Below are 24,881 nucleotides of genomic sequence, written 5' to 3' on the forward strand. Positions count from 1 at the left end.
AGATAAAAGGAGAGGAGTAATAGTTATCACTATATATCTGTTGATATGGAATTGTATGTAACAACTGATGCACAAGCACTTGCTCAGCACCACCAGACTGATGCCCAGCTTGGCTCTGGGCAGTGAAGAGAGTGAGATGAACTCCCACCCCTTTCAATACAATTTCTGCTTCCTGTCAGGTGATAGAGAACGTCCCTTAGGCCACTTCCAGTCAGCTGTTCTCACTCTGTTCCCTCCCAGCTCCATGTGCCCTCCACTGACCATGGCCTTGGCTCTGTACAACACTGCTTAGCAGCAGCTGAAAACATCAGAGTGTTATCAATGGTTTTCTCCTAGAGCCAAAACAGTGCAGACAGTCTGAAGAAAACAATTCCATCTGAGGTGTAACTCAGATTCCTGCCTGTCCCCCTCCTCTTGTTCTTCCTTATCAGGAAACAAGGAACAGAATCTGCCACTCTTCACTTTGAAACCTTTTCCATCAGTTCTCAGCTGGCTCCTCTGCCATCCCCAGGCAGAGCTCAGTGCACTCTTGTAAGAAGCCATGCTTTTTACATTACTGTCTCAAAGTTTGCTGAAATGGAACAAGTCCGGGAGCTACGAAAGGGAGATAAGATACTGATCAATGGCCCTTGAGTGGTCTTTTTGTGTTGGCCTATCTCAAGGAAGATGGGCATCCCTGAGGACTAATGGCCCTTAAGTGGTCTTTCCTGTTGGCCCATCTCAAGGAAGATTGACAGCTCTGAGGAAGTCACAAGACTGACCCGAGCCGTCCCGAAATGTCTCGAAGGCTGGAAAGAAGGATAAAAAGGGCACGGACAAACCCCGAATTTTGGGAGAGGTTTTCTGACACCAGATGCCTCTCTACGCGAGCGCCTGCATGCTGAAGAAGATGGCTGCATGCTGAAGAACCTTTGTGGGCATCTAGGTATCCGATCTCAGATTCCCTCCACCGTTGTCCTACTGCTGCCTATTCTCTCTTCTGGGATTGCTGCTCGAGACTCTGCTCCGAGGGACCTCGCTGCCCGAGACTCTGCTTCTAGAGACCACGATACTCTGACCATCTTTTCTGCGATTCACCGATCTGCTGTTTGCAGCCTGCTACTCCATTGCTGCTCTCCCCTACGCTTATTTTGCCCCGGACCAACGTTAACAACGTGCTCTGGGACGCTGCTGCATCCAGGAGGTGACTATTCCCCGCTTTAACGTAATTCTTGCTCTTTTCCACCTTTTTCTATCGCCTACTTTCCCTTCCCCATCACCCTAATTTTGGCATTCGTCACTCTCCCTTCCCCATCCCCTCAATTGTCTATTATTTCCAATAAACTGGTCGGATCAACATTTGAATGCTTCTTCTTCTTAATCTCACGCCGGGCATAACATTATTAAAAGAACCTTTGCCTCACTCCTAAATTGGAGCGAGACATTTTTATTGGCGTAGTCGGCAGGATAACCGTCGTGAGAGTGTTATCCTTCCAGTTTCTCTAAAACTTTTCTGTCTGTTTCTCCTGGAGTTGCAAGGAGCGATTGTGATAACTTAATTTGACGTGTGCACCTCTCCAGGAAGACCGCTCCACATTCTGAAACTTTCTTTCTTACGTGTATACCTCTCGGGGACGAGTGAATTAATTTTGACTGTTTGCTTTTGTTTTACACGTGTGTGCCTCCCCGGGAAGACCATTTTGCATTGTGGTGGTTTTAAGTATCTTGTGACGTACCTTTGGTTTTAAAAGTTTTGTGTGTGAGTCTCTTGTGGAAGTGGTGTGTGCTTCTCCAAGAAGTTTATTACTTTTGAGAAACTTAGAAGTTATTTCTAACTTTTTTTTTGCTTGGAGGTTGAAGTTTTTCGTTGTGGCTTGCCAGAATAGCCAGGACCGATTGAGGTGTTTACACTTTCTTTGGAAGTGTTGATTGAGTCATTTGGTCTTTTGTGTAAAGGAGTGTTTTGAGCAGTTGTTGGTTTTGTTCAGTGTTTGCCTCTCTGAGGAGATAAGGAATCGCCTCCTCCCTCAGCGTAGATTTCGTTACCTGTAGATTTTTGGTTGTGAGTAAAATTATATCTGATATGGAAGGTGAAAATATGTTGTTTGATATCCTTGAAAAGCACGCGTCTCGGCCATCGTCATCAGGGATGGACTGGGCACGTGAAAATTGGTATAATTTGCAGGCTGTTTCTGACCGCATTTGCGTTTTACAACATGGGGCTCGTACCCGAGCCGGGAAAGGCAAATCATTTATTTGTGCAGTACTCGGTGCTGCTTTAAAAGCAGCCGTGGAGTTCCGAGACCAGCAGTTTGAGGCGGAAAACCAGACTATACAGTCGTTACAAGAAACAGTTAAAGCAACCCAGGAACTCGTGAAAGCTTTGCAAAACCAAATTGGAAATCTAGAAGTACAATTGGAAAGAGAGAGACATAATTCGGCCTTGTTACAGATGGCTTTTAAGGAAATTTTAACATATAAAGATACTGGTGACACTGATATTCATGGTGCACCACAAGAAAAACTGTATCCTCAGGAAGAACTAAAAGAAGCAAAAGAAAATTTTGATAAGTTTGAAACCCCAATAGCCCCTCTGCGCCCTCTAATAAAAACAGAATATACCTTTGATAACGGAGAGGACCTGGATCCTCAAATGAATGTTAAAGAAATTCCCTTTTCTGCCACTGAATTAGCAAAACTGAAAAAAGATTTTAGCCGCTCTCCAAAGGAATCAGAAACAGAATATGTTTGGAGAGTCAGCTTAACTGGTGGAGACCAAATAATGTTAACCGAAAAGGAGGCTGAGGGTTATTGGGGGCCAGGAGTATTTTTGACTACTGGTAATAACCGTGCTCCCTGGTCCCTAACACAGAGGGCTGCTTACTGGGCTGGTGGTCTCAACCCTTTAGAAAGGGGAGACCCTCTTGCCATTAATGGGACAGTTGACCAACTGGTTGAAAGTGTCCAAAAGGCCGCTTGCCTGCAAATGATGTATGACAGGAAATTGCAGCCACGGCACGAATCACCTATGATGATTCCTGTTGACCCTGAATGGATGACTCCATTAATCAGGGGACTTCCAGAATCGCTGAAACCCATAGGTATACAACTTCAAAGTAAAATACAGGCCATGTCCCAGGGAGAGAGAGCTCGAGCTGTTTTAGAGGGAGTTGGTTCTTCAGGCTCTTTACAATCAGGTTATAAGGTATGGACATGGGGAGAGGTTGCCCAAGAATTGATTAATTATGGTAGGAAGTATGGACCGGTGGCTTCATCCACCAGCAGAATTGAGCCAAGGGGAGTAAGGCTCGCAGCAACCACCCTTGCTCTCAGGCCACCTAGCCCAAAATTTAATAGAATAGAAAAGGCTCTAGCCTCAGAAAGAACTGGTAGGCGAAACATTGATCATAAACGTCATGGACTATGGACTTTGGGCTGGAAAAAGGGTATTCCTCGAGAAATAATGAATGGACTAGCAACAGACAGGCTTGAGAGGCTGGTGACTGGTTGGCCAGCTAAACCTGAAAATCTGGTTCCTAGTGCTCCCCCTGCAGTAACAAAAGAATTACCCGAGCAGTCGGGAAACTGATTCCTTCACCCTCTTCAAGTGAGCGGGGGGGTGAAGGATGGATGTTTGGTAGGAGGCTCACGACTAAAAGGAGAAGATAATTGTATTAACAAAGCCCCCAAAGGGCGAGTTGTCTTGTTTTCTTTTACAGAAGATCCCCGCAGGACCTTCACGGAACAGAATGGCTTGTAGCTGATTTTAACCATTTGTGTTTTGTGACAGAAAAATTGGAAGATGTGATCATGCTAGAATACTGATATACCTCTTTATTTCATATTTTGGTTGCAATAGTATTATGTTTTGTTTGCTGTACTTATGAGTTGTGATTGGTATCAGTCTTTGGATCTGTTTAAACTTCACAATTGGGTTCCAAGTTTTTTTTTTTTCAGGTTATCCTGGCTTTCTTGTACTCTTTGCACAGTGGTAATCATTCCTTTTAACCCCATATTTCACCTCTTTTGGTCAAACTTGACGGTGATTTGCATGTAACTCCATGGTGTTTCCAAATTCCTAATGAATTGGGAAATGAGCAATGGGACCTATCTAATATCTGTTAGATGTGGTCACTAAAGTGAAATTTATCATAAAACCCTTTGCACTGATGCTTTCCAGTGTCTCATCAGTACAGGAGTTCCATTCAAAACACTGTTGTTGGAAAGTGTCTTCGTTTTTGATAAGAAATGTGTATGTTTCTGGGATTACTCCCTACGATTTAAATTCTGGGGTATCCTACACTATGTTGTGACTATAACAGTTCTTAGACTTGCCAGACTAGTATATATCTCTCAGCAATTGAACTGTTTTGGAAATGCTCAAGTGGAAGGTTCTCCTGACACAAATATCCCTATTGTTTTACTTGTTTATTTTTTACTATTGGTCATTGTTAAATGTATGGTTGTTTTCAATGTATGGTTGTTTTTTCTCAATTTCTATCTTTTATTCATTATGTAATATTTGTGTCAACCCCTCCTGAAGAATCACTGGGAGATGCCTGTGTCAAATTAAATGATTCCACCTGTTGTCTAAAGATTTATAATGGTAAAGTTAAACTAATTGCTGATGGTATACGTGTTCCTGTCCAAACTTGGAAAAGTCCAGACCTTGACCTTTTTCTCTGTCTTCCAGGTGTACTGTGGGAAAAATGCATCTTATTTTATCTATTGTGTGTTGTCGCAACTTTCATGTTTGTTTTGTGTATGATACCATGTTTCATTGAACTTATCCAATGTGTTGTATTGTCCATGTATTTTGTAACCTCCTCAAGTGATGGAGAAGTGGAGCACATCAAGAAATCTTTCGTAATGATTGTATTAAACATTTTAATTCCCCACCCTCACCTTCCTTTACCCTCATGCTTGCTATCTTTTTCTCACCATCCTGGATCAGCAGTGGTCAATTTTTTAAGCAAACTTTGAGTCACGGGGTGGTGTAAGAAGCCATGCTTTTTACATTACTGTCTCAAAGTTTGCTGAAATGGAACAAGTCCGGGAGCTACGAAAGGGAGATAAGATACTGATCAATGGCCCTTGAGTGGTCTTTTTGTGTTGGCCTATCTCAAGGAAGATGGGCATCCCTGAGGACTAATGGCCCTTAAGTGGTCTTTCCTGTTGGCCCATCTCAAGGAAGATTGACAGCTCTGAGGAAGTCACAAGACTGACCCGAGCCGTCCCGAAATGTCTCGAAGGCTGGAAAGAAGGATAAAAAGGGCACGGACAAACCCCGAATTTTGGGAGAGGTTTTCTGACACCAGATGCCTCTCTACGCGAGCGCCTGCATGCTGAAGAAGATGGCTGCATGCTGAAGAACCTTTGTGGGCATCTAGGTATCCGATCTCAGATTCCCTCCACCGTTGTCCTACTGCTGCCTATTCTCTCTTCTGGGATTGCTGCTCGAGACTCTGCTCCGAGGGACCTCGCTGCCCGAGACTCTGCTTCTAGAGACCACGATACTCTGACCATCTTTTCTGCGATTCACCGATCTGCTGTTTGCAGCCTGCTACTCCATTGCTGCTCTCCCCTACGCTTATTTTGCCCCGGACCAACGTTAACAACGTGCTCTGGGACGCTGCTGCATCCAGGAGGTGACTATTCCCCGCTTTAACGTAATTCTTGCTCTTTTCTACCTTTTTCTATCGCCTACTTTCCCTTCCCCATCACCCTAATTTTGGCATTCGTCACTCTCTCTTCCCCATCCCCTCAATTGTCTATTATTTCCAATAAACTGGTCGGATCAACATTTGAATGCTCTTCTTCTTAATCTCACACCGGGCATAACATTATTAAAAGAACCTTTGCCTCACTCCTAAATTGGAGCGAGACAACTCTCACAGAGGGCAGCAGCCTTTCCTCATTATCCTTGCCCATCCGTCATAAAGAGTCTGTACCCCATTTGCTACAGTCCAGAGGTGGGAACCATCCCACCATGTCTCTGAGACAAGCAAGACCGTAGGCCTGCAAATGCACAATGATTTATAGCTCACTGAGTGAATGTTTGTGGTCCTCTCATTAGTGTAAAGAGTCTTCAGATGGCATCCCTTTCCAGAAGCATGATTAGATTTAGCCTGGCTTGGCCTCGCATCTACACCAAGGTGCCACACAAAAACGAGACCCATTGTGGGGCTCAGAGTTGTCCAGTACGCACTGGCAGTACCAGGACATGGCTTTCCTGAAGGTCTTTGGCTGCATATTCCAGCTGGCTGGGGCTGTGCTGGAGACCCCAGAGTTCTGTTGTAATACAAGAAGAATTTTACAGAGCAGCAGCCATGGATCAAGATAAGGATTTCACAGAGCAGCAGCTGCGGAGCAGGATAAACAGCATGAGAACCAAGGACACCTCTAGGAAAAGAATGAATGGCTCGCGGATTTGAAGGTGGGTGTTAGGGTTGTTATTGCAGATGCTTTCCTCCTATTAGTGTGTGTGATTTCTGAACGCCCTTGTCTGTGTGCTATAAAAGTACAGCACTTTGGGCAATAGATGGACGCAGCTATATTTCACCGTATTGGTGTGTGGCATTTTGTCCTAGAAATCTGACCTTTTGCCTTCAGGTTCACCAACAAGTGGGGGCCCGCAATGTCATGGGATTCCACTCTTGAACACCTGCGGGATCCCGAGAAACTAAGCCAGTATTTGAGTCAGGGATGGTGCAGCAGGTCTAAGGGGGTACTACTTATTTGGGGCTTGGCTTGTGCTTACAATGCTCTATAATAACACTATTCTGGAAAGAGAGAGTTTCCCAGCTGAGGTTCAAGCCAAAAAAGGGAAATCCCCAAGTCAATTCTGATCAGTCATGGGAGGCACCAGTAACAATATCAGTTGCCCCTATGGAAGGCAAGAAATGGAAATGGATGTCCTCACATCTAGAACGGAAAAAATAAGCAGACGAGGAGGCAGAAGAAGATCCAGGTGACGGGTCTGGATCAGCACCAAGAAAGGCAAAAGGAAAAGTTAAGGGGCATGAAGAAGAGAGTGATGAGGAGGAAATCTCTATTACTGTTTGTTGACCCCTGAAGATGACTGAAATCCAAGGCACAAGAAAGAGTTTACATGGCACCAGAACGAATCTCTTGTTACCTGGTTGCTTCACTGTTGGGACAGCTGGACTGGTAGCTTGTTTCTAGATGGTAACAAATCTCATCAACTAGGAGGCATTTCTATGTTTGATTTCTATTCTATTTCTATTGCCATTGTGAGCGCATCCCAGTTATTGGGATCATATAAATCAGAGGGGGATGTTAACATCCCCTTCTTTCTCCAGCAGCGAAAGAACTGCAGCAATCTCCTTCTTAGAAGGAACATCCTTCCCACAGTGAGTTTTACATGCATGCAGAATCACCTTAATAACGGCTTCCATGTCGCCTCTGGCCAAACGTATCCCACCTGGCCCCAACCTGGCGCTTCCCCAACCGTACCGAGGGGGTTCCGAGCTCTCCCTACCGCCTGACGAAGAGTTATGGCCAATCCTCCCGTCCCAGTCTTTCACCACTCCGCGAGTAAATAATTACCGCTCCGCAGTGAGAACCTTCGCCGTTAGAATTATAGCTGCTCCACTTCCAATCACGTCCGGGGTCACCATTTGTTACCTTTATCTTGTCAGTGTTCTCTGGAAGTTTGCAGCTTGACCAATTACTGAGATGACACCAATATGATGAGCAGTAAAATGGCGATTTATTCAAGCTAACACACATATATATACCCTATGCCCTTCGTGTATGCCCACTGGAAACGTATACATCATATATCTTGATGGCATGGGGATGGACCTATCTCGTCACAGCCCGAAAAGCGCACACTCGCCTAATACAACATTTCCCCCTCCCCATGCCAAGAAAGCTTTACCCCGTTACAACGCGAACGCTAGTCCTAATCTGAATTATATAAAGGTGTTAGTCCTTATCTAAACAAGTAATTTATAAAGGGAGATATGCAGATTGCAAAGCATGCAGAGATAAGCGATGCTATATCTAACAATATTAGTAGTTTCTAATTAATACGTTCAAGGCACCTTTGGTTATATTATAACATTCATCCTTCTGCTCAGAGTTTCGCATATAACCGCTGGAGCTCCATTTTCTCATTGAACACTCCTTCTATCATACCTTGTAAACAACCTTGTAGACATCTAAATATACATGGCACACATATAATTAATGCAAGAAATATAAGAAGCCCTATCACTAATGCCTTAAGTAGCTGTTTGAGCCATGTCTCAATACCTCCAAACAGACTTCCCAGCCAATCTCCAAAAGGATCATCCTGGATGCCAACCTTCTTGGTGTGTTCTTGTAACCACCCCAACTTCTTGTGCAACAACTCACTATGATCACTCAAGTTAAAACAACACATCCCTTCAAAGTCCTTACACCCATGACCTTTTGCCAGAAGTAAGAAATCAATTGCCGCTCTGTTTTGGAGCACAGCGTGTCTAATGCTCTCTACATCTATAAGCAAATCTGAGAGTAGCCGAGAGGTAACATTAGCCTGTTTAACAGTCCAACAGGCCAGTCTCTCGATTTCTTTTAATGCGCGTGCAGCAGCCACCCCGGGAGCAGAGAAAGAAGCAAAGACTCTAGCAGTGGGTCCCCATAACCTTACGTCGTCCCCGCAGTCAGGCTCCAGAGCATGCATATCCCTTTTGGCTCGCGAATGATTAAATGCCTTATAGATCTCAAAGATACTTGGGGATAAGATGGTCAATTTCCCCAGATAGCAAGGACCTCCTACTGGGTTCTTAGGAATCCCTTGCCAAGCACGATCCCCACAAATAAGAAATATTCCTGGTGGTAAGGCTTTTGCAGTATCATTGTTCCAAAGTTCTCCCATGAACGAAAATGATCCTTTGGGGATAGGGAAAACACAACAACCTGTGTTGAATGCCATATCTTCACAGTCGACCTTTCGGACAGACCCATCCGTCCTGCTAATATTAACAATCTCACCTATTGAGACGTTTATAGGACAATCTCCAGAATGATAAGGCACCGATCCGTTAGGGTAAAACCCACAATATCCTCCATCAATATCAAAGGTCTCATCATCACGGGGATACACAAGGGTATACGGGACAGTTTGATTAGTTTTCGGGTCCCAGTAGGGGCCCTCTGGACCAAGAAGTTGCTGCCTAGTCAGAGACAACCTTTTCATTGAGCCAAAGATCATGCACCCAGGGGACAACCATTGTGAGCTATTCTTGTCCCAAGTATCATTTTGTACCATTTGCGAGCCAAGTAAATCCAGCTGCTGGGGCTCCTCGGGAAGAGTGATGTTTAACCTACAAATAGTACAAGCCATTTTCCTTCCGAGATAGTATACGGAATCATTTCCCAGCCACCTCCAAGTTCTTTCTAGTCCATTGCAGAACCACAAACAGCCACTCTTTTTCCCAAGGTAACCCTTAAACGCAGAGTCATCCCATTCTGGGACCCCTATAAGGCATGTTTGAAAGGGTGACGTAGCTGACTGTAATGCAAGACAAAAGTCTGTTCTTCCTGTCTGATTAGCCCATGTAACCCATAAGTTCCCCGGTTGTTGAATCAAATGAATGCCCCCCACCGGCGACCAACACAGACACAAAAGGCACAACAGCATTAGCATGGTAGTTCTCGTTGGCAGCAAGGGTTGTTTCTCCGAGTTCTCAGGTTTCTTTTTCTTCGGTATCCACGAGAAAGTCCTTCTGAGCTCCTTTGGTTCGGGATTCATTGGGCGTCCGATCAGCAGGTCCTATAAGAGGATACTCAGCTCTTGTTAACTCCCTGATGATTTCTTTTTTGCCACCAATCTCTGGCTTAATTTTTCTTGATGGCATCCAACGTATAACTCCCGTATCCTTGCGTTTTATTGCTGCGTATCCCCTTCCCCAGACCAATATGGACCATCCCGACTCCCAGGACCCATTGTCCAACTTAACCTTTACTGGTGGGCCTTCCTCGATAATTTTCGGCTGCCAATGTCTCTGTATGGGGGTCCTTGAATTTTCCCCTCGCTCAAAATGATTTAATGCATATAGCGCACGGGCCAAAATTTCACCTTGCTGCGATACCTGGATTTTTCCTGAATACCCTTCCCCCTCCCCAAGCACACGAATCTTTTCCTTGAGGAGACGATTGGCCCTTTCTACGATGGCCTGACCCTGTGAGTTTCCCGGAATTCCCGTAGTATGTGTGATGTTCCATCGGGCTAGCCACTCTTTGGACGAGCATGAAACGAAACAAGGACCATTGTCTGTCTTTATGTGGCGCGGCATTCCCAAAACTGCTATGGCCGTGGCCCAGTGGTGTTGCGCTGCTGTAGAATTGGTACGGCCATGTTGGGTAGCCACAATGACAGTAGAAGATGTGTCAATCGTTACAGCGAGCCACTGCCTTGGGGCCATTCGCGGTTCCATTGTGAAGTCTGTCTTCCAGACATCCAATGGGGCAAGACCACGAGGATTAACCCCTGCCCCCAATGCTGGCGCTGAATTACAGTGCAGACAGGTTTGAACGACCTCCCTCGCAACAGTAACTGGAATGGAGCAGGCCCGAGCCAACGCCTTAGCCCCTATGTGCAATGCAGAATGAAGGTCACGAGCCTCCTGCAGGGTATATATCTGACCCCCGGCCATTCGATCTGCGACATCATTTCCGGCTGTAAAAAATCCTGGGACATCAGAATGGCTACGGACATGGAGGACAGCCACTGGTGCAGTCCTGGCTACTAGAGCGTCCTCTAGCAGGGCTGCAGCCATTGTGTTCGGCTGCCCTTCTTTTCCCATCCGCAAGAGCATCCTAGCTACGAACGCAGAATCAGTAACAATGTTGCAGGGAGTCTGGGGCCAGAGGCATAGCGCCACTGCCACTGCCCTGGCTTCAAGCATTTGGACGCTTGCCATACTATCGGATATCAACTTTGATTCCCATTCACCAGCAGGACCCCGCCAAACAGCCACCCCCTGGCCTGTCGCAGACGAGGCATCAGTGAAAATCGTGGGACCATCCACGGGGATGTCCAATACCCTAATTCGCAATGATATTTGGAGAGGTCTTGCCAGATCGAAAATTGGCAGCGAGTCTGAATAGCTAAACTTGCCACTGAAGTCATACACAGCCAACGAGACCTCATCTGGCAGAGGCTGAACATTCTGAAAGGTCCCTGGCAAGTATATGACGTCCAGGTCCTTCCTGAAGGCTCTCACCACTGTGAGGCGAGCCTTTTGGAGCAAAGATGATAACTGCTCCAACCACGGAGTGAACGCTCTTACCGGCTGGGCGGAAAACAACCAGCATAATGGACGAGGGCGAGAGCTAAGGGTATGCCCTACCACCGCAGCTGATCCCTGCTGGCATCTTGTTACTGCACCCTCAAGTGGCCGCTCAGAATCCCACCTCGCAAGCGCATTGGTGGAGCATGCAGATAGTATCTCTCGCCAGGCCAACTCCATCTCTGGAGTCCACTGCCTCTCCTCTTGTGGGTTCGACCCCTTCAACTGGTCATAAAAAGGTTTCATAAGACGTGGAGGGATACTGACAGCATTTCTCACCCATTGCATCGCCCCCACTAGTTTTTGCACGTCCCACAATGTTGTAATGTGAGGCTTTACTTCCAACCCCTCCGGGATCACCGTTGCAGACCCAAACTTATAACCCAGAAACTCAATTCCCGGTTCTCTCTGGATTTTTTCTTGGGAGATAACAAACCCGACAGTTGTAAGCGCGCAGACCACTTGATCCTCCAGAGTCTGCAACCGAGAGTCACATGGTGCAGCAAGCAGCAAATCATCCATATAGTGGGCAATTTGGCAGTCCGGCAATGATCGTCTCACCGGCTCTACAATTTTTCCCACTACAATCTGACAAATCGTAGGTGAACAGACCATACCCTGAGGGAGAATTTTCCACTGGTATCTCTGGGCGGGCCCCCTATTATTCACAACTGGGACCATAAACACGAAAGCTTCCCTATCATGTTCAGCCAACGGGATGGAAAAGAAGCAATCTTTGAGGTCAATGACCATCAAAGGCCACCCCTCTGGAATAGCTGATAGTAAAGGTCCCCCCTGCTGGACAGGACCAAAGGGAACAAGTTGTACATTGACTGCTCGGAGATCATGTAGTAACCGAAATGACCCCTAGGACTTTCTGATCACAAAAACAGGTGTATTCCAATTACTGAGAGATGGTTCTACATGGCCTGCCTTAAGTTCTCGTGAGACAAGCTGTATAAGCGCTGTTAATTTATCAGCAGGAAGGGGCCACTGATCCACCCAAACGGGAGAAGCATCCCGTTTCCAATGTAGCGGAATCACATGTTGCAGCGCTAAATGGTGGACAGTGGCCCTTTCTATAAATTTGTCAACTGCACCCCCAACTGAAGGAGAACATCTCTACCCAGAATGGAACCACTAATTGGGGCTATAGTGGGGGTTGTAAAGACAGTCCTCTCGATGGAGCCATCCCTCCCTATAAGCGAGAGCTTTACCCCTGCATCAGCCATACAGGTGGACACCTCACCCCCCACCCCCGTGAGAACTCTCCACGTAAAGGTCTTCGGCCACTCCTGTGGCCAATCGTCTGTCGCAATGACAGTAATATCCGCACCGGAGTCCAATAAAGCCATAAAAAACACCATTCTAGGTCCCGATACTGGGGTCTCAGGATCAAATGTCATCATGACCTTAACCAATGGGCGCTTGCCTAGGTCCATAGCTAATGCCACGGTGGGAGTTGTGCTCGTAGTCCGGTTTAAGGAAGTGGGAAGGAGCCCCGGGCCATCGGCGCCCTCCCGTTCCCATTTCCCTGCATCGTGATTTTAAGTTTTCGGCACTGACACGCGGCATGTCCAGCCCCACCACACCACTGACACTTCTTGTCTGGTCCCTGCGATTCCTTCTGATTAAACCTCTTAGGGCATTGGGCTTAAAGGTGACCAAGCTGTCCACACTTAAAGCACGGGCCCTTATCCTTATTTTCCCCAACTCGAGAGGCTGCCATTACTGCAGCAGCCATCCCCTGCATGGCAGTTACAAAGCCCTCATTAGTCAATGGTGCATTTTTCTGATGATCTAGCACATACTTGATGTTCTCTCCTGGAGTGTTCAAAGTCCCAGGTGCCGCCCTTATAATCTGTTGAATGTCTGGCAGCGATTTTTGTTTAAGACAATCTATCACGACTAAAGATTGGACCCCCTTTGGGAGGTCAGACCCCTCCACCGCACGGATCAAGCGATTCGCAAAATCAGAGAATGGCTCGGAGGGCTCCTGTTTGATGTCTGTCCATGGGAGGACAGGCTCTGCAACCTTAGCCACCATCCGCAGAGCCTGAAGGGCTGCGGTCGTGAGTGCTGCCAACTCCCCTGCTCTAAGCGCATTCGCCTGGCCCTCCGGAGACCCCACCATGCCATCTGCTAACCCCTGAAGACGCGCAAGAGTCATCTTGTCTTTTCGACCCTGGCCATTAGCCGGATGGTTATTATCGCGGGTCGCAGTGGCTACCACAACCTGAAGCAGCCTATTCCACTCGTCATACAATAAGGTATATTGTACAGGCTCAAGGATGACACACATAAGGCTGACCACATCATAAGGCAGAAGACTAGAGGCCATGAGAGCCTCAACTGCCGACATAGTCACTGGAGAACGCAAGCCTTTCTTTTTGACCAAATCCGCAAGGCGAGTGACCGCCTTAGAGTTTAAAGGGGTCCAAGCTCTACCCTCTGTATTCACTGTTACTGGAAAGGCAAACGTATCCGTCACATCGGCTGCTCTGAGATCCTCCCTCACCCGAGCCCAGTCAGTGAGTGTGGGCGGGCTCCACGGGCCAGATGCCACAGGACCACACCCCTCCTGGGCGTGTCCCGAGGCCATCTGCATCAAAGTGCTACGCCCACATCCAGTGCCCTGCTGGGCGGAGTGATCCGCCCCTTCAGGGGAGTGGCTAGAACAACAGGCAGGACCAGACAGTAAACGAAGTACCACCCCCTCCCTCCCCTTGCTGGGCGGAGTGATCCGCCCCTTCAGGGGAGTGGCTAGAGCAACAGGCAGAACCTGGCAGTGAGACAGTACCATCCTCCCCCACTGCCCGCTTATCAGTTGTGCAGAGAGCAACAGTACATTCCACCGAGGGTCCCCCTCCCCCTTCATCCATAAATGATTTTAATGAAGGATATAGTCTCCGTGCTGGATAGGGAGGTGGGGGCGGGGTGTACTCTGGAGCTGAGTGGTCTTGTTCAACTTCCTCCTTCTTTGTTCTTGAAGGTGTTACGTCAGTTGGAGCCGAGGGGGTCAGCGCCATCTTCTCCTCCTTTGGATCTGTAGGAGAGATGAGACCCCCCCCGGTTCCCCTCGCCCCCAACCCCAACAGTTCCCTAGCCCGATCCCCCGCAATCTTCTCTTCCCTTGCCACCTTAAGTGCCTCCAAGACTAATCCCCAGACCTTGAACTCTGTAACTTTTCGGGTGGCCAGCACCCTTTGTGAAAGCGCCATTGTGAGCGCATCCCAGTTATTGGGATCATATAAATCAGAGGGGGATGTTAACATCCCCTTCTTTCTCCAGCAGCGAAAGAACTGCAGCAATCTCCTTCTTAGAAGGAACATCCTTCCCACAGTGAGTTTTACATGCATGCAGAATCACCTTAATAACGGCTTCCATGTCGCCTCTGGCCAAATGTATCCCACCTGGCCCCAACCTGGCGCTTCCCCAACCGTACCGAGGGGGTTCCGAGCTCTCCCTACCGCCTGACGAAGAGTTATGGCCAATCCTCCCGTCCCAGTCTTTCACCACTCCACGAGTAAATAATTACCGCTCCGCAGTGAGAACCTTCGCCGTTAGAATTATAGCTGCTCCACTTCCAATCACGTCCGGGGTCACCATTTGTTACCTTTATCTTGTCAGTGTTCTCTGGAAGTTTGCAGCTTGACCAATTACTGAGATGACACCAATATGATGAGCAGTAAAATGGCGATTTATTCAAGCTAACACACATATATATACCCTATGCCCTTCGTGTACGCCCACTGGAAACGTATACATCATATATCTTGATGGCATGGGGATGGACCTATCTCGTCACAGCCCGAAAAGCGCACACTCGCCTAATACAACGCATTTCCAGAGACGCAACTATTGACAGAGGGATGAACAGATGTATGGATGGTGCTGCCACCATCTGGGAGCAAATGTTAGTGGCTGTGTGTGAAAAGCTTCCCTTCAAAGACATTCTGAAGCCTCTGATGAAAAAGTGGTAACAATTGAAAAAGGCATCCAGTACTTGAGGGAAATAGCTGTGGTGGAAATGTTGTATAATCCTAATTTTGATCCTAGCTACCTTTGCCAAGAACATGATCCTGAGAAAGTGAGGACGGCATATGGCAGATACTCACCAAAACAGCACCAGAAAGGTACGCCGTTACTTTAGCAGCAACATTTCAAAGGTACGAGGAACAAGATGGAAGACCCCTAGTTTTCAAATTGGTTCTTACAGTGCAAAACTTTGAACAGCAGTTACCTCCAACCCACGTCTCCATTTCACCCATCTCAGAAGTAACGAACAGACTGTATGAAGTGGAAGAGCGAGTGTCTCAGTTCATTAATTGTTGGAGGAACCACTGCATACAGAAGTGCCACTGTCAGATCCAGAAGTAGGGAGGAAATGGACGGGGGATTCTGTACAGAATGTACAGCATATGGCTAAACACAAACATAACGTGGTAGTTGAACAGCTGGCCAATATGTCAGGCCCAAAGGATTATAGTCAGTGGGTTCCATCAGGCTGTTAGATGGTCACTATCAGCTTTACACAGGGCTCCATTTTAGGGCCACTTCTCTTTCATGTTTTTGTGGATGTCTTGCGCGCAGTAATAGAAGATGTTCTGAGCAAGTTTGCTGATGAGACCAGATGAGGAGGTGCTGTTGCCTCCACTGAGGGTGGAGAGGACTTGCAGAGAGATGTGGACAAGGCAGGGAAGTGGGTACCAGTTGGTACTAAGCACCAAGTGCATAAAGCATAGCAACAACAAGTGACTGCTTGTGCACCTGGCTAGGGGCAACCCTGGTGTCTATATTAACTCGGTCGCAGGCTAGACTGACGTCTTTCGAGTTCTGGCATTCAGGGGAGTGTGTGGGAGCCTTCACCGTTTCGTCCAAATTTCACAGTAGGCCTCTCGGTTACGGGACGCATTCTCTCTCCTATTTTGCTTGCTTTGTTAGCTCAGTTTTCAATTATATTGTATTATATTGTGTTATTCTGTATTTCAATATAGTATTTAGTAAATAAGTGTGCCTCCTTAGATCGTTGCCGCTGTTTTCTTTTCCTAATTAACTTCTTTCCTTTTGGTCTAGGGCCCCGGCGGGGCCCACGGCCCCCTGTCACGGACGCAGGTGGATTTTTCGTACAAACCGTGACAGATTTTGGTGGAGAATGCGGGCAAATTGAGTTGCTGTTTTTCTGTGTTTTCTTCTGTTGTTCTTTTAGCTTTTAACAGAGCTACAAGTTTTTTTCCTGTTAAGGAGCTATCTTAGGTTTGCGATTCTGCACCTGCGAGCTTGACCTTGAAAGTACAGGCGGACTGCCAATACCCCGGTTTATTTTATAAAAACTGCTGAGCTTTGCTTTTTTACTTTTTTTTTTTCTTTCCCTCTCTATTGAAGAAAAAAATAAAAAATAAAAATAAAAAAATGTTTCCTCTAGTAAATTTGTTCTACCAGGGACTGCATGTCATTAGTTCCTCTTTTATGATGCTCCAAATATATTGGACCATGTTTAAGCTAGCCACTTTTCCTATGGAGCTATAGGAATGTATAATGATTTGAAAGCATGGTTAGCAACGCTTACTTGGTATCTGCATGCAGCTCCAGAGGGAGCAACTAATGCAACTAATAGTTCAGGAATGGTGGTTTTTGAGCGTGCTCCTCCTTTTTTCTTTGCATCCTTTAAGCAGTCTTCAAATGACCAGTTGTCCAAGTGGACCACACTGTCATTTGTGTCAATCTCCCTGAACTTAATGTTGACTTTTTTACTTATTGGTTCTTGGGTTTATTACATTTGTTACATCAGGAGGAAGTCTTCCCTACAACCAGAGAATACTGAGTGGCAGGGAGTGTGGGGAGACTTTGGAGAGACTTTTAGAAGACAGACATCTTTAGTGTCATGGAGCTTTACTCCTGAACACTTAAAGAATCCTGAGAGTTTGACCGCATATTTGAGACAGGAATGTTGTGGCTCAGGCAGATCTAGGGAGGCACGACTTGGGGCCTAGCTAATGCTCATCGGGCCTTATTCAATACCATTCCTGAGAGGGAAGATTTTGAGGTTGAGAGAGAGAGTCTCAGGGCCGAGAATGAGAGTATGCAATCCAAACTCGACACTGTCCAGTCTGAGCATAAAGCCCTCCGGTCCGAGCACAACGCCCTCCGGTCAGAGAACAGTGCCCTTCGGTCTGAGTGGAACATCCTCCGGTCAGAGCACAACGCCCTCCGGTCCGGGTACAACACTCTCCAGTCCAAGTATGACGCCCTCCAGTCTGAGCGCGGCACCCTCCAGCCCAAGCACGATGCCTTCCAACCCAAGTGTGACACCCTCCGGTCCGAGCACAACACTCTTCAGTCCGAGCGCAACGCCCTCCAGTCTGAGCACAACACCCTCTAGTCCGAGCGTAACACTCTCCAGTCCGAGCACAACACCCTGCGGTCCGAGCACAACACTCTCCAGACTGAGCACAATGCCCTCCAGACCGAGAACAACACTCTCCAGACTGAGCATAACGCCCTCCGGTCTGAGCATAACGCCCTCCAGTCCAGGTACAACACTCTCCAGTCCAAGTACACCGCCCTCCAGATTGAGTTTGGTGCTGTCCAGATCGAGTGGAACACTCTCCGAAACCAGCTATGTGCCCTCCGGGGTGAACTGAATGTATTTAACAAACTACCAGGGGCACATGTAGTCCAATTTGACCAGCCACTGGGGGCACATGTAGTCCAATTGGACCCACCATCGGGGACACCAGATACAATGTTGGTTGCCCCTGTAAGAGGGCGAAAGACAAAACGAGTTTCAACTCAGTTAGAGAAAATGCAGAAGGAGTTAGAAGAGCGGAGAAAGTTAGGAGAGCAGGGGAACTCAGGAGAGCAGGGGGACTCAGGAGAACAGAGGGAGTCAGAAGACCAGAGGAAGTTGGAGGAGCAGAGGATGTTAGAGGAGCATAAGAGGATGTTAGAGGAGCAGAATAGTTAGAGGAGCAGAGGAAGTTTGGAAAGAGGAAAAAAAAGGAGGGTTACCTGAAAGAAATAATACAAGAGTCAGAGTCAAAAGAAGAAGAGGAACCAAAAGTTAGATTTTCTTTACGAGAATTTCTTGAGTCCAAACTTCTAGATGGACGTCGCCACATCCCAGCAGATGTGATTGACAAAATCACTGCTATGACTCCGCCCACTGACAAGACAGAGGGACCTAATGGGGTGCATCCGCGGGACGGCCAATGTCACTCCAGTCTTCAAAAAGGGCAAGAAGGAAGACCCGGGTAACTATAGGCCAGTCAGCCTCACCTCTGTCCCAGGGAAGGTGATGGAACAGCTTGTGCTGGATGCCATCTCCAGACAACTGGGTGATAAGGAGGTTATCATGAGTACTCAGCATGGGTTCACCAAGGGTAGGTCGTGCTCGACCAACCTGGTGGCCTTTTATGAAGATGTCACTAGCTGGGTGGACAGGGGGAGGGCAGTAGATGTAGTCTACCTTGATTTCAGTAAGGCTTTTGATACTGTCCCCCATGACATCCTTATAACAAAGCTGAGGAAGTATGGGATAGATGAGTGGACGGTGAAGTGGGTTGAGAATTGGCTGACTGGCAGAGTGCAGAGGATTGTCATTGGCGGTGCGGTGTCTGGCTGGAGGCCTGTAACTAGCGGCGTCCCCCAGGGGTCTGTACTGGGTCCGGTCTTGTTCAGCATCTTCATCAACGACCTTGATGAGGGGATAGTGACCACCCTCAGCAAGTTTGCTGATAACACGAAGTTGGGAGGATTGGCTGATGCACCTGAAGGCTGTGCTGCCATTCAGCGAGACCTGGACAGGCTGGAGAGCTGGGCAGTAAGAAACCGGATGAGGTTTAACAAAAGCAAGTGTAGAGTCTTGCACCTGGGTAGAAATAATTGCATGCACCAGTACAGGCTGGGGGAAGACATGCTGGAGAGGAGCTCTGCAGAGAGGGACCTGGGCGTCCTGGTGGACGATGGATTAACCATGAGCCAGCAGTGTGCCTTTGTATCCAAAAAAGCCAATGGCATACTGGGGTGTATTAAAAAGACCGTGTCCAGCAGGTCGAAGGAGGTGATCCTACCCCTCTACTCTGCCCTGGTGAGGCCTCATCTGGAATATTGTGTCCAGTTCTGGGCTCCCCAGTACAAAAAAGACAGGGATCTCTTGGAAAGAGTCCAGCGGAGGGCCACTAAGATGGTGAAGGGCCTGGAGCATCTCCCCTATGAGGAGAGACTTAGGGAACTGGGTCTGTTTAGCCTTGAGAAAAGAAGGCTGAGAGGGGACTTGATCCAGGTTTATAAATACCTGAGGTGTGGGAGCCATAGTGGTGCGTCTGGTCTCTTTTCAGTAGTGCGTGGGGATAGGACTAGGGGTAATGGGATGAAAGTACAGCATAGGAAGTTCCACACAAATGTGCGGAAGAACTTCTTTACAGTGAGGGTGACGGAGCACTGGAACAGGCTGCCCAGGGAGGTGGTGGAGTCTCCTTCTCTGGAGATATTTAAGACCCGCCTGGACGCCATCCTGTGTGACATGGTGTAGGGAGCCTGCTTTGGCAGGGGGGTTGGACTCAATGATTTCTAGAGGTCCCTTCCAACCCCTACAATTCTGTGATTCTGTGATTCTGTGTGAGAGACCCAAACTTTTCTGGGAGTAGTGGGCTTTTGGAGAATGCATGTCCCAAACTACAGACACATAGTGAGCCCCCTCTATCAGGTAACACGGAAGAAGAATAATTTCTCATGGGGTCCTGAGCAGCAGCAGGCTTTTGAGCAGATAAAACAAGAAATAGCCCGTGCCGTGGCCTTGAGGCCAGTCCGGACGGGACAGGATGTGAAGAACATCGTCTACACTGCTGCTGGAGAGAAAGGTCCCACCTGGAGTTTGTGGCAAAGAGCCTCAGGAGAGACCCGAGGCCGACCCCTAGGATTTTGGAGTCGAGCATATAAAGGGTCTGGGGAGCGCTACACTCCGACTGAGAAGGAGATCTTAGCCGTGTATGAGGGGGTTCGGGCTGCTTCTGAAGTAGTTGGGACAGAGGTTCAGCTTCTTCTAGCACCTCGCTTGCCAGTAATAAACTGGATGTTTAAAGGACAGGTTCACTCCATCCATCATGCTACTGATGCCACTTGGAGTAAGTGGATTTCATTAATTACTCAATGAGCTCGAATGGGAAAACTCAGCCGTCCTGGAATTCTAGAAGTGATCATGGACTGGCCTGAGAGTAAAAAAATTGAAACACCACCTACAGAAGAGGTAATACAAGCTAAAGAGGCACCACCATACAAGGAGCTACCAGAGAACGAAAAGAAATTTGCCCTATTCACAGACGGATCATGTCGCATTGTAGGGAAGCATCGCAGATGGAAAGCTGCTTTATGGAGCCCCACACGACAAGTTGCAGAGGCCACTGAAGGTAAAGGAGAATCAAGTCAATTCGCAGAGGTAAAGGCTGTTCAGCTGGCTTTAGATGTGGCTGAATGGGAGAGGTGGCCAATGCTTCATCTTTATACTGATTCATGGATGGTGGCAAATGCCTTATGGGGGTGGTTGCAACAGTGGGAAGATGATAATTGGCAACGAAAGGGTAAACCTGTTTGGGCTGCTGAACTGTGGAAAAACATTGCTGCCCAAATAAGGAACATTGTTGTAAAGGTGCGCCATGTAGATGCTCATGTACCTAAAAGTAAGGCTACTGAAGAACATAAGAATAACCATCAGGTTGATCGAGCTGCCAAAATTGAGGTGGCTCAAATAGACTTGGACTGGCAGAACAAGGGTGAATTATTCCTAGCTCGGTGGGTCCACGAGACTTCAGGTCATCAAGGAAGGGATGCAACATATAAGTGGGCCAGAGACCGAGGGGTGGACTTAACTATGGACGCTATTGCTCAGGTTATTCATGATTGTGAAACATGCGCCATAATTAAACAAGCCCAGAGGATGAAACCTTTTTGTGGGGAAGGGCGATGGCAAAAGTATAAGTATGGAGAGGCATGGCAGGTTGATTATATCACCTTGCCACGATCTCGCAATGGTAAGCGTTATGTACTCACCATGGTGGAGGCAACCACTGGGTGGCTCGAAACATACACAGTACCCCATGCTACCGCCCGAAGCACCATATTATGGTTGGAAAAGCAAATCCTGTGGCGGCATGGCACTCCGGAAAGAATTGAATCAGATAATGGGACCCATTTTAAAAATTCTCTTGTAACCACTTGGGCCAAAAATCATGGCATTGAGTGGATTTACCATATTCCCTATCATGCACCAGCTTCTGGTAAGATTGAACGATTCAATGGGTTGTTGAAAACTATGTTGAAAGCAATGGGTGGCGGAACGTATAAAAATTGGGAGAACCATTTAGCAGAAGCCACCTGGTTGGTCAACACTCGAGGATCTAGTAATCGTAATGGTCCTAACCAATCCAGCTCCCTACGTACCATGGAGGGAGATAAGGTTCCTGTAGTACACATAAAGAGCGTGTTGGGAAAAACAGTTTGGGTCCTTCCAGGGTCTGGAAAGGGCAAACCTCTCCGGGGTACTGTCTTTGCCCAGGGACCTGGGTGCACGTGGTGGGTGATGGACAAAAATGTGCATGTTCAATGTGTACCACAAGGGAATTTGATGTTGGGGGAGTGCAGCCAATTATTTTCTTGTAGATATATATGTAGAGTCTCAGAAAATATTTGACGAATTTTCAGTTAGATATAAGACTTAAGTTAGAGTGGATTAATGTTAAGGAAACACTTTTTTTTTCCCTATATACCTTAATTAGGCATTCTGTAAGCAAGTTTTCCATCTGGACTCTATATCCTGCACTGGCCATGCATGTGTAGAGCACACATGGAAAGAAGTATAAGTCAAAAGGAGATCTGCTGTGGTGGCTGGGAAAGGATGAGTGCACCTTGATGTGGGGGACGCCCTACTAGCGCTGCCTTTCTCTGCCACCGCTGTCATGTTTTCCTTTTTCTGGCAGTTTTGCCATTTTCTCAAAATTAATAAATAGTAGGTTAGGTTATAGAGTTTTGTTCTCAACTTAGGGATTTGTATGGAATAAATATAAATTGTTGAGGAAAATAAGGTTGCTGATTATTCACAACTATACGTATGAGTGTGTATGTATGTATAAACATAATGTAATGATGTAGAATAAGGGGTGGAATGTCATGGTTTAATAATTGTGTAATTTTGCTATCAGTGTTCCACATCATAACATCATATAAAGCATGAATAATTTTACTGAATCTGCAACTTACAGAAGGAGACTACATCTCCCAGAGAACAACACGATAGGTCACGCGACCTGGACTCTATATTAACTTGGTCGCAGAACAGACTGACGTCTTTCGAGTTCTGGCGTTCAGGGGAGTGTGTGGGAGCCTTCAGCCGTTCGCCTAGATTCACAGTAGGCCTCTCGGTTACGGGACTCATTCTCTCTCCTATTTTGCTTGATTCGTTAGCTCAATTTTCAATTATATTGTATTATATTGTGTTATCCTGTATTTTGATATAATATTTAGTAAATAATTGTGCCTCCTTAGATCGTTGCCGCTGTTTTCTTTTCCTAATTAACTTTATTTCTTTCGGCCTAGGGCCCCTCCGGGGCCCACGGCCCCTGTCACGGTGGATTTTTTGTTCAAACCATGACAGGTGGAAATGTTGTACAACCCTGATCCAAGCGAATGTGATCCTGAGAGAGTAAGGACCAATCCTGATACGTGGCAGAAAATCACAAGTACAGCACCAGAGAGAATTGCACAGTCATTGGTAACAGCATCTAGAGGATTCGAGGATAGTTGGCCACGAGTTGTTGAGCTGATCATAATGCTTCAAACCCTCGATCAGCAGCTCCCACAACTGCGTGCCACAGTTTCTGCCATCTCACGGCTCAAAGACCGACTAGATGAAATGTTAAAGAAATTGTTTCCATCAAATAATCGTAATGATCCCGTAATAGTATCAGAAACAACTGATGAAGGTCAATCCTCGTACGGGCCACCAGGTCTAATGAAGTATCTGATCAAAGTATTCCAGTCCTACTCCTCATCTGTATCATCAAAAGTCTCAGCTATTAGAAGCACACGCTTCCCAGATCGAGCAAGGAACAACAGGACAATTACACCGTGTGTTTCCATGTGGTGCTACCTACGTGACTGTGGAGAAGACATGAGGAAGTGGCATGTTCAGCCTACTTCTGTCCTACAAGCAAGGGTGAAAGAACTACTAGACATACCAACCACCAGTGGAGTTGCTCCAGTCATCACAGGTAACCAATAGAGGGGCCCTGCCCTCAGTCAGGGGAGGGAAAGGGATAACAGAGTTTATTGGACTGTGTGGATTCGATGGCCTGGCACATCAGAACCACAGGAATATAAGGCGCTGGTGGATACAGGTGTGCAGTGCACTCTAATGCCCTCCAGTCATGAAGGGACAGAATCAATCCATATTTCTGGAGTGACTGGGGGCTCTCAAGAATTGACTGTGCTGGAGGCTGAAATAAGCCTCACTGGCAAAGACTGGCAAAAACATCCTATTGTGACTGGCCCAGGGGCTCCATGTATACTGGGTATTGATTACCTCAGAAGGGGGCATTTCAAGGATCCTAAGGGGTATCGATGGGCCTTTGGGATAGCTGCTGTAGATACGGACAACACTAAGCCGCTGTCTGTTTTGCCTGGCCTGTCAGAGGACCTGTCTGTTGTGGGGCTGCTATGAGTAAAAGAGCAGCAGGTACCGATTGCTACAAAGACAGTGCACAGACGGCAGTATCGCACCAACAGGGATTCCTTGCTCCCCATTCATGATTTGATTCGCCAGTTGGAGAATCAGGGAGTGATCAGTAAAACTCACTCACCTTTTAACAGCATCATATGGCCAGTGCGTAAAGCCAGTGGAGAATGGAGGCTGACAGTAGACTAACGTGGCCTGAATGAGGTCACACCCCCATTGAACGCTGCTGTGCCAGACATGTTTGCAACTCCAGTATGAGCTGGAGTCAAAAGCAGCCAAATGGTATGCCACCATTGACATTGCCAATGCCTTCTTCTCTATTCCTTTGGCTGCAGAATGTAAGCCACAGTTTGCCTTCACCTGGAGGGGCATTCAGTATACTTGGAACCGTTTGCCCCAGGGGTGGAAACACAGCCCAACCATTTGCCATGGGTTGGTCCAAACTGTACTGGAACAGGGTGGTGCTCCTGAACACCTGCAGTACATTGAAGACGTTGTGTGGGGCGATACAGCAGAAGAGGTTTTCACAAAAGGAGAGCAGATAATCCAAATTCTTCTACAAGCCGGCTTTGCTATTAAGCGAAGCAAAGTAAAAGGACCTGCCCAGGAAATTCAGTTCTTAGGTATAAAGTGGCAGGATGGACGTCGTCACATCCCAACAGATGTGATCGACAAAATCACTGCCATGTCTCCACCCACTAGCAAGAAAGAGAAACAATCTTTCCTGGGTGCAGTGGGCTTTTGGAGGATGCACATTCCAAACTACAGCCTCATTGTAAGCCCCCTTTATCAGGTGACGCAGAAGAAGAATTATTTTGCATGGGGCACTGAGCAGCAGCAGGCTTTTGAACAGATTAAACAAGAGATAGCCC

General features: G+C 47.2%; 1 protein-coding gene and 2 pseudogenes across 2 annotated transcripts in view; 1 reads left to right on the forward strand and 2 right to left on the reverse strand.

The window, feature by feature from the left end:
• Positions 1–24,881, reverse strand: part of LOC146754570 (uncharacterized) — a 400,789-nt pseudogene that overhangs the window by 134,990 nt on the left and 240,918 nt on the right. The window lies entirely within an intron of this gene.
• LOC107312071 (uncharacterized) lies at positions 537–5,782 on the forward strand. Its single transcript, XM_085527671.1, has 3 exons — positions 537–925; positions 1,041–5,369; positions 5,485–5,782. The coding sequence occupies exon 2, from the start codon at positions 2,063–2,065 to the stop codon at positions 3,566–3,568; it is 1,506 nt and encodes a 501-aa protein (XP_085383797.1). The 5' UTR covers positions 537–925; positions 1,041–2,062; the 3' UTR covers positions 3,569–5,369; positions 5,485–5,782.
• On the reverse strand, positions 7,690–14,353 carry LOC146754571 (uncharacterized; annotated as a pseudogene).

This window comes from Coturnix japonica, chromosome W, assembly GCF_054131305.1.
Source record: "Coturnix japonica strain WE chromosome W, WE-NBRP24, whole genome shotgun sequence".
NCBI lineage: Eukaryota > Metazoa > Chordata > Aves > Galliformes > Phasianidae > Coturnix > Coturnix japonica.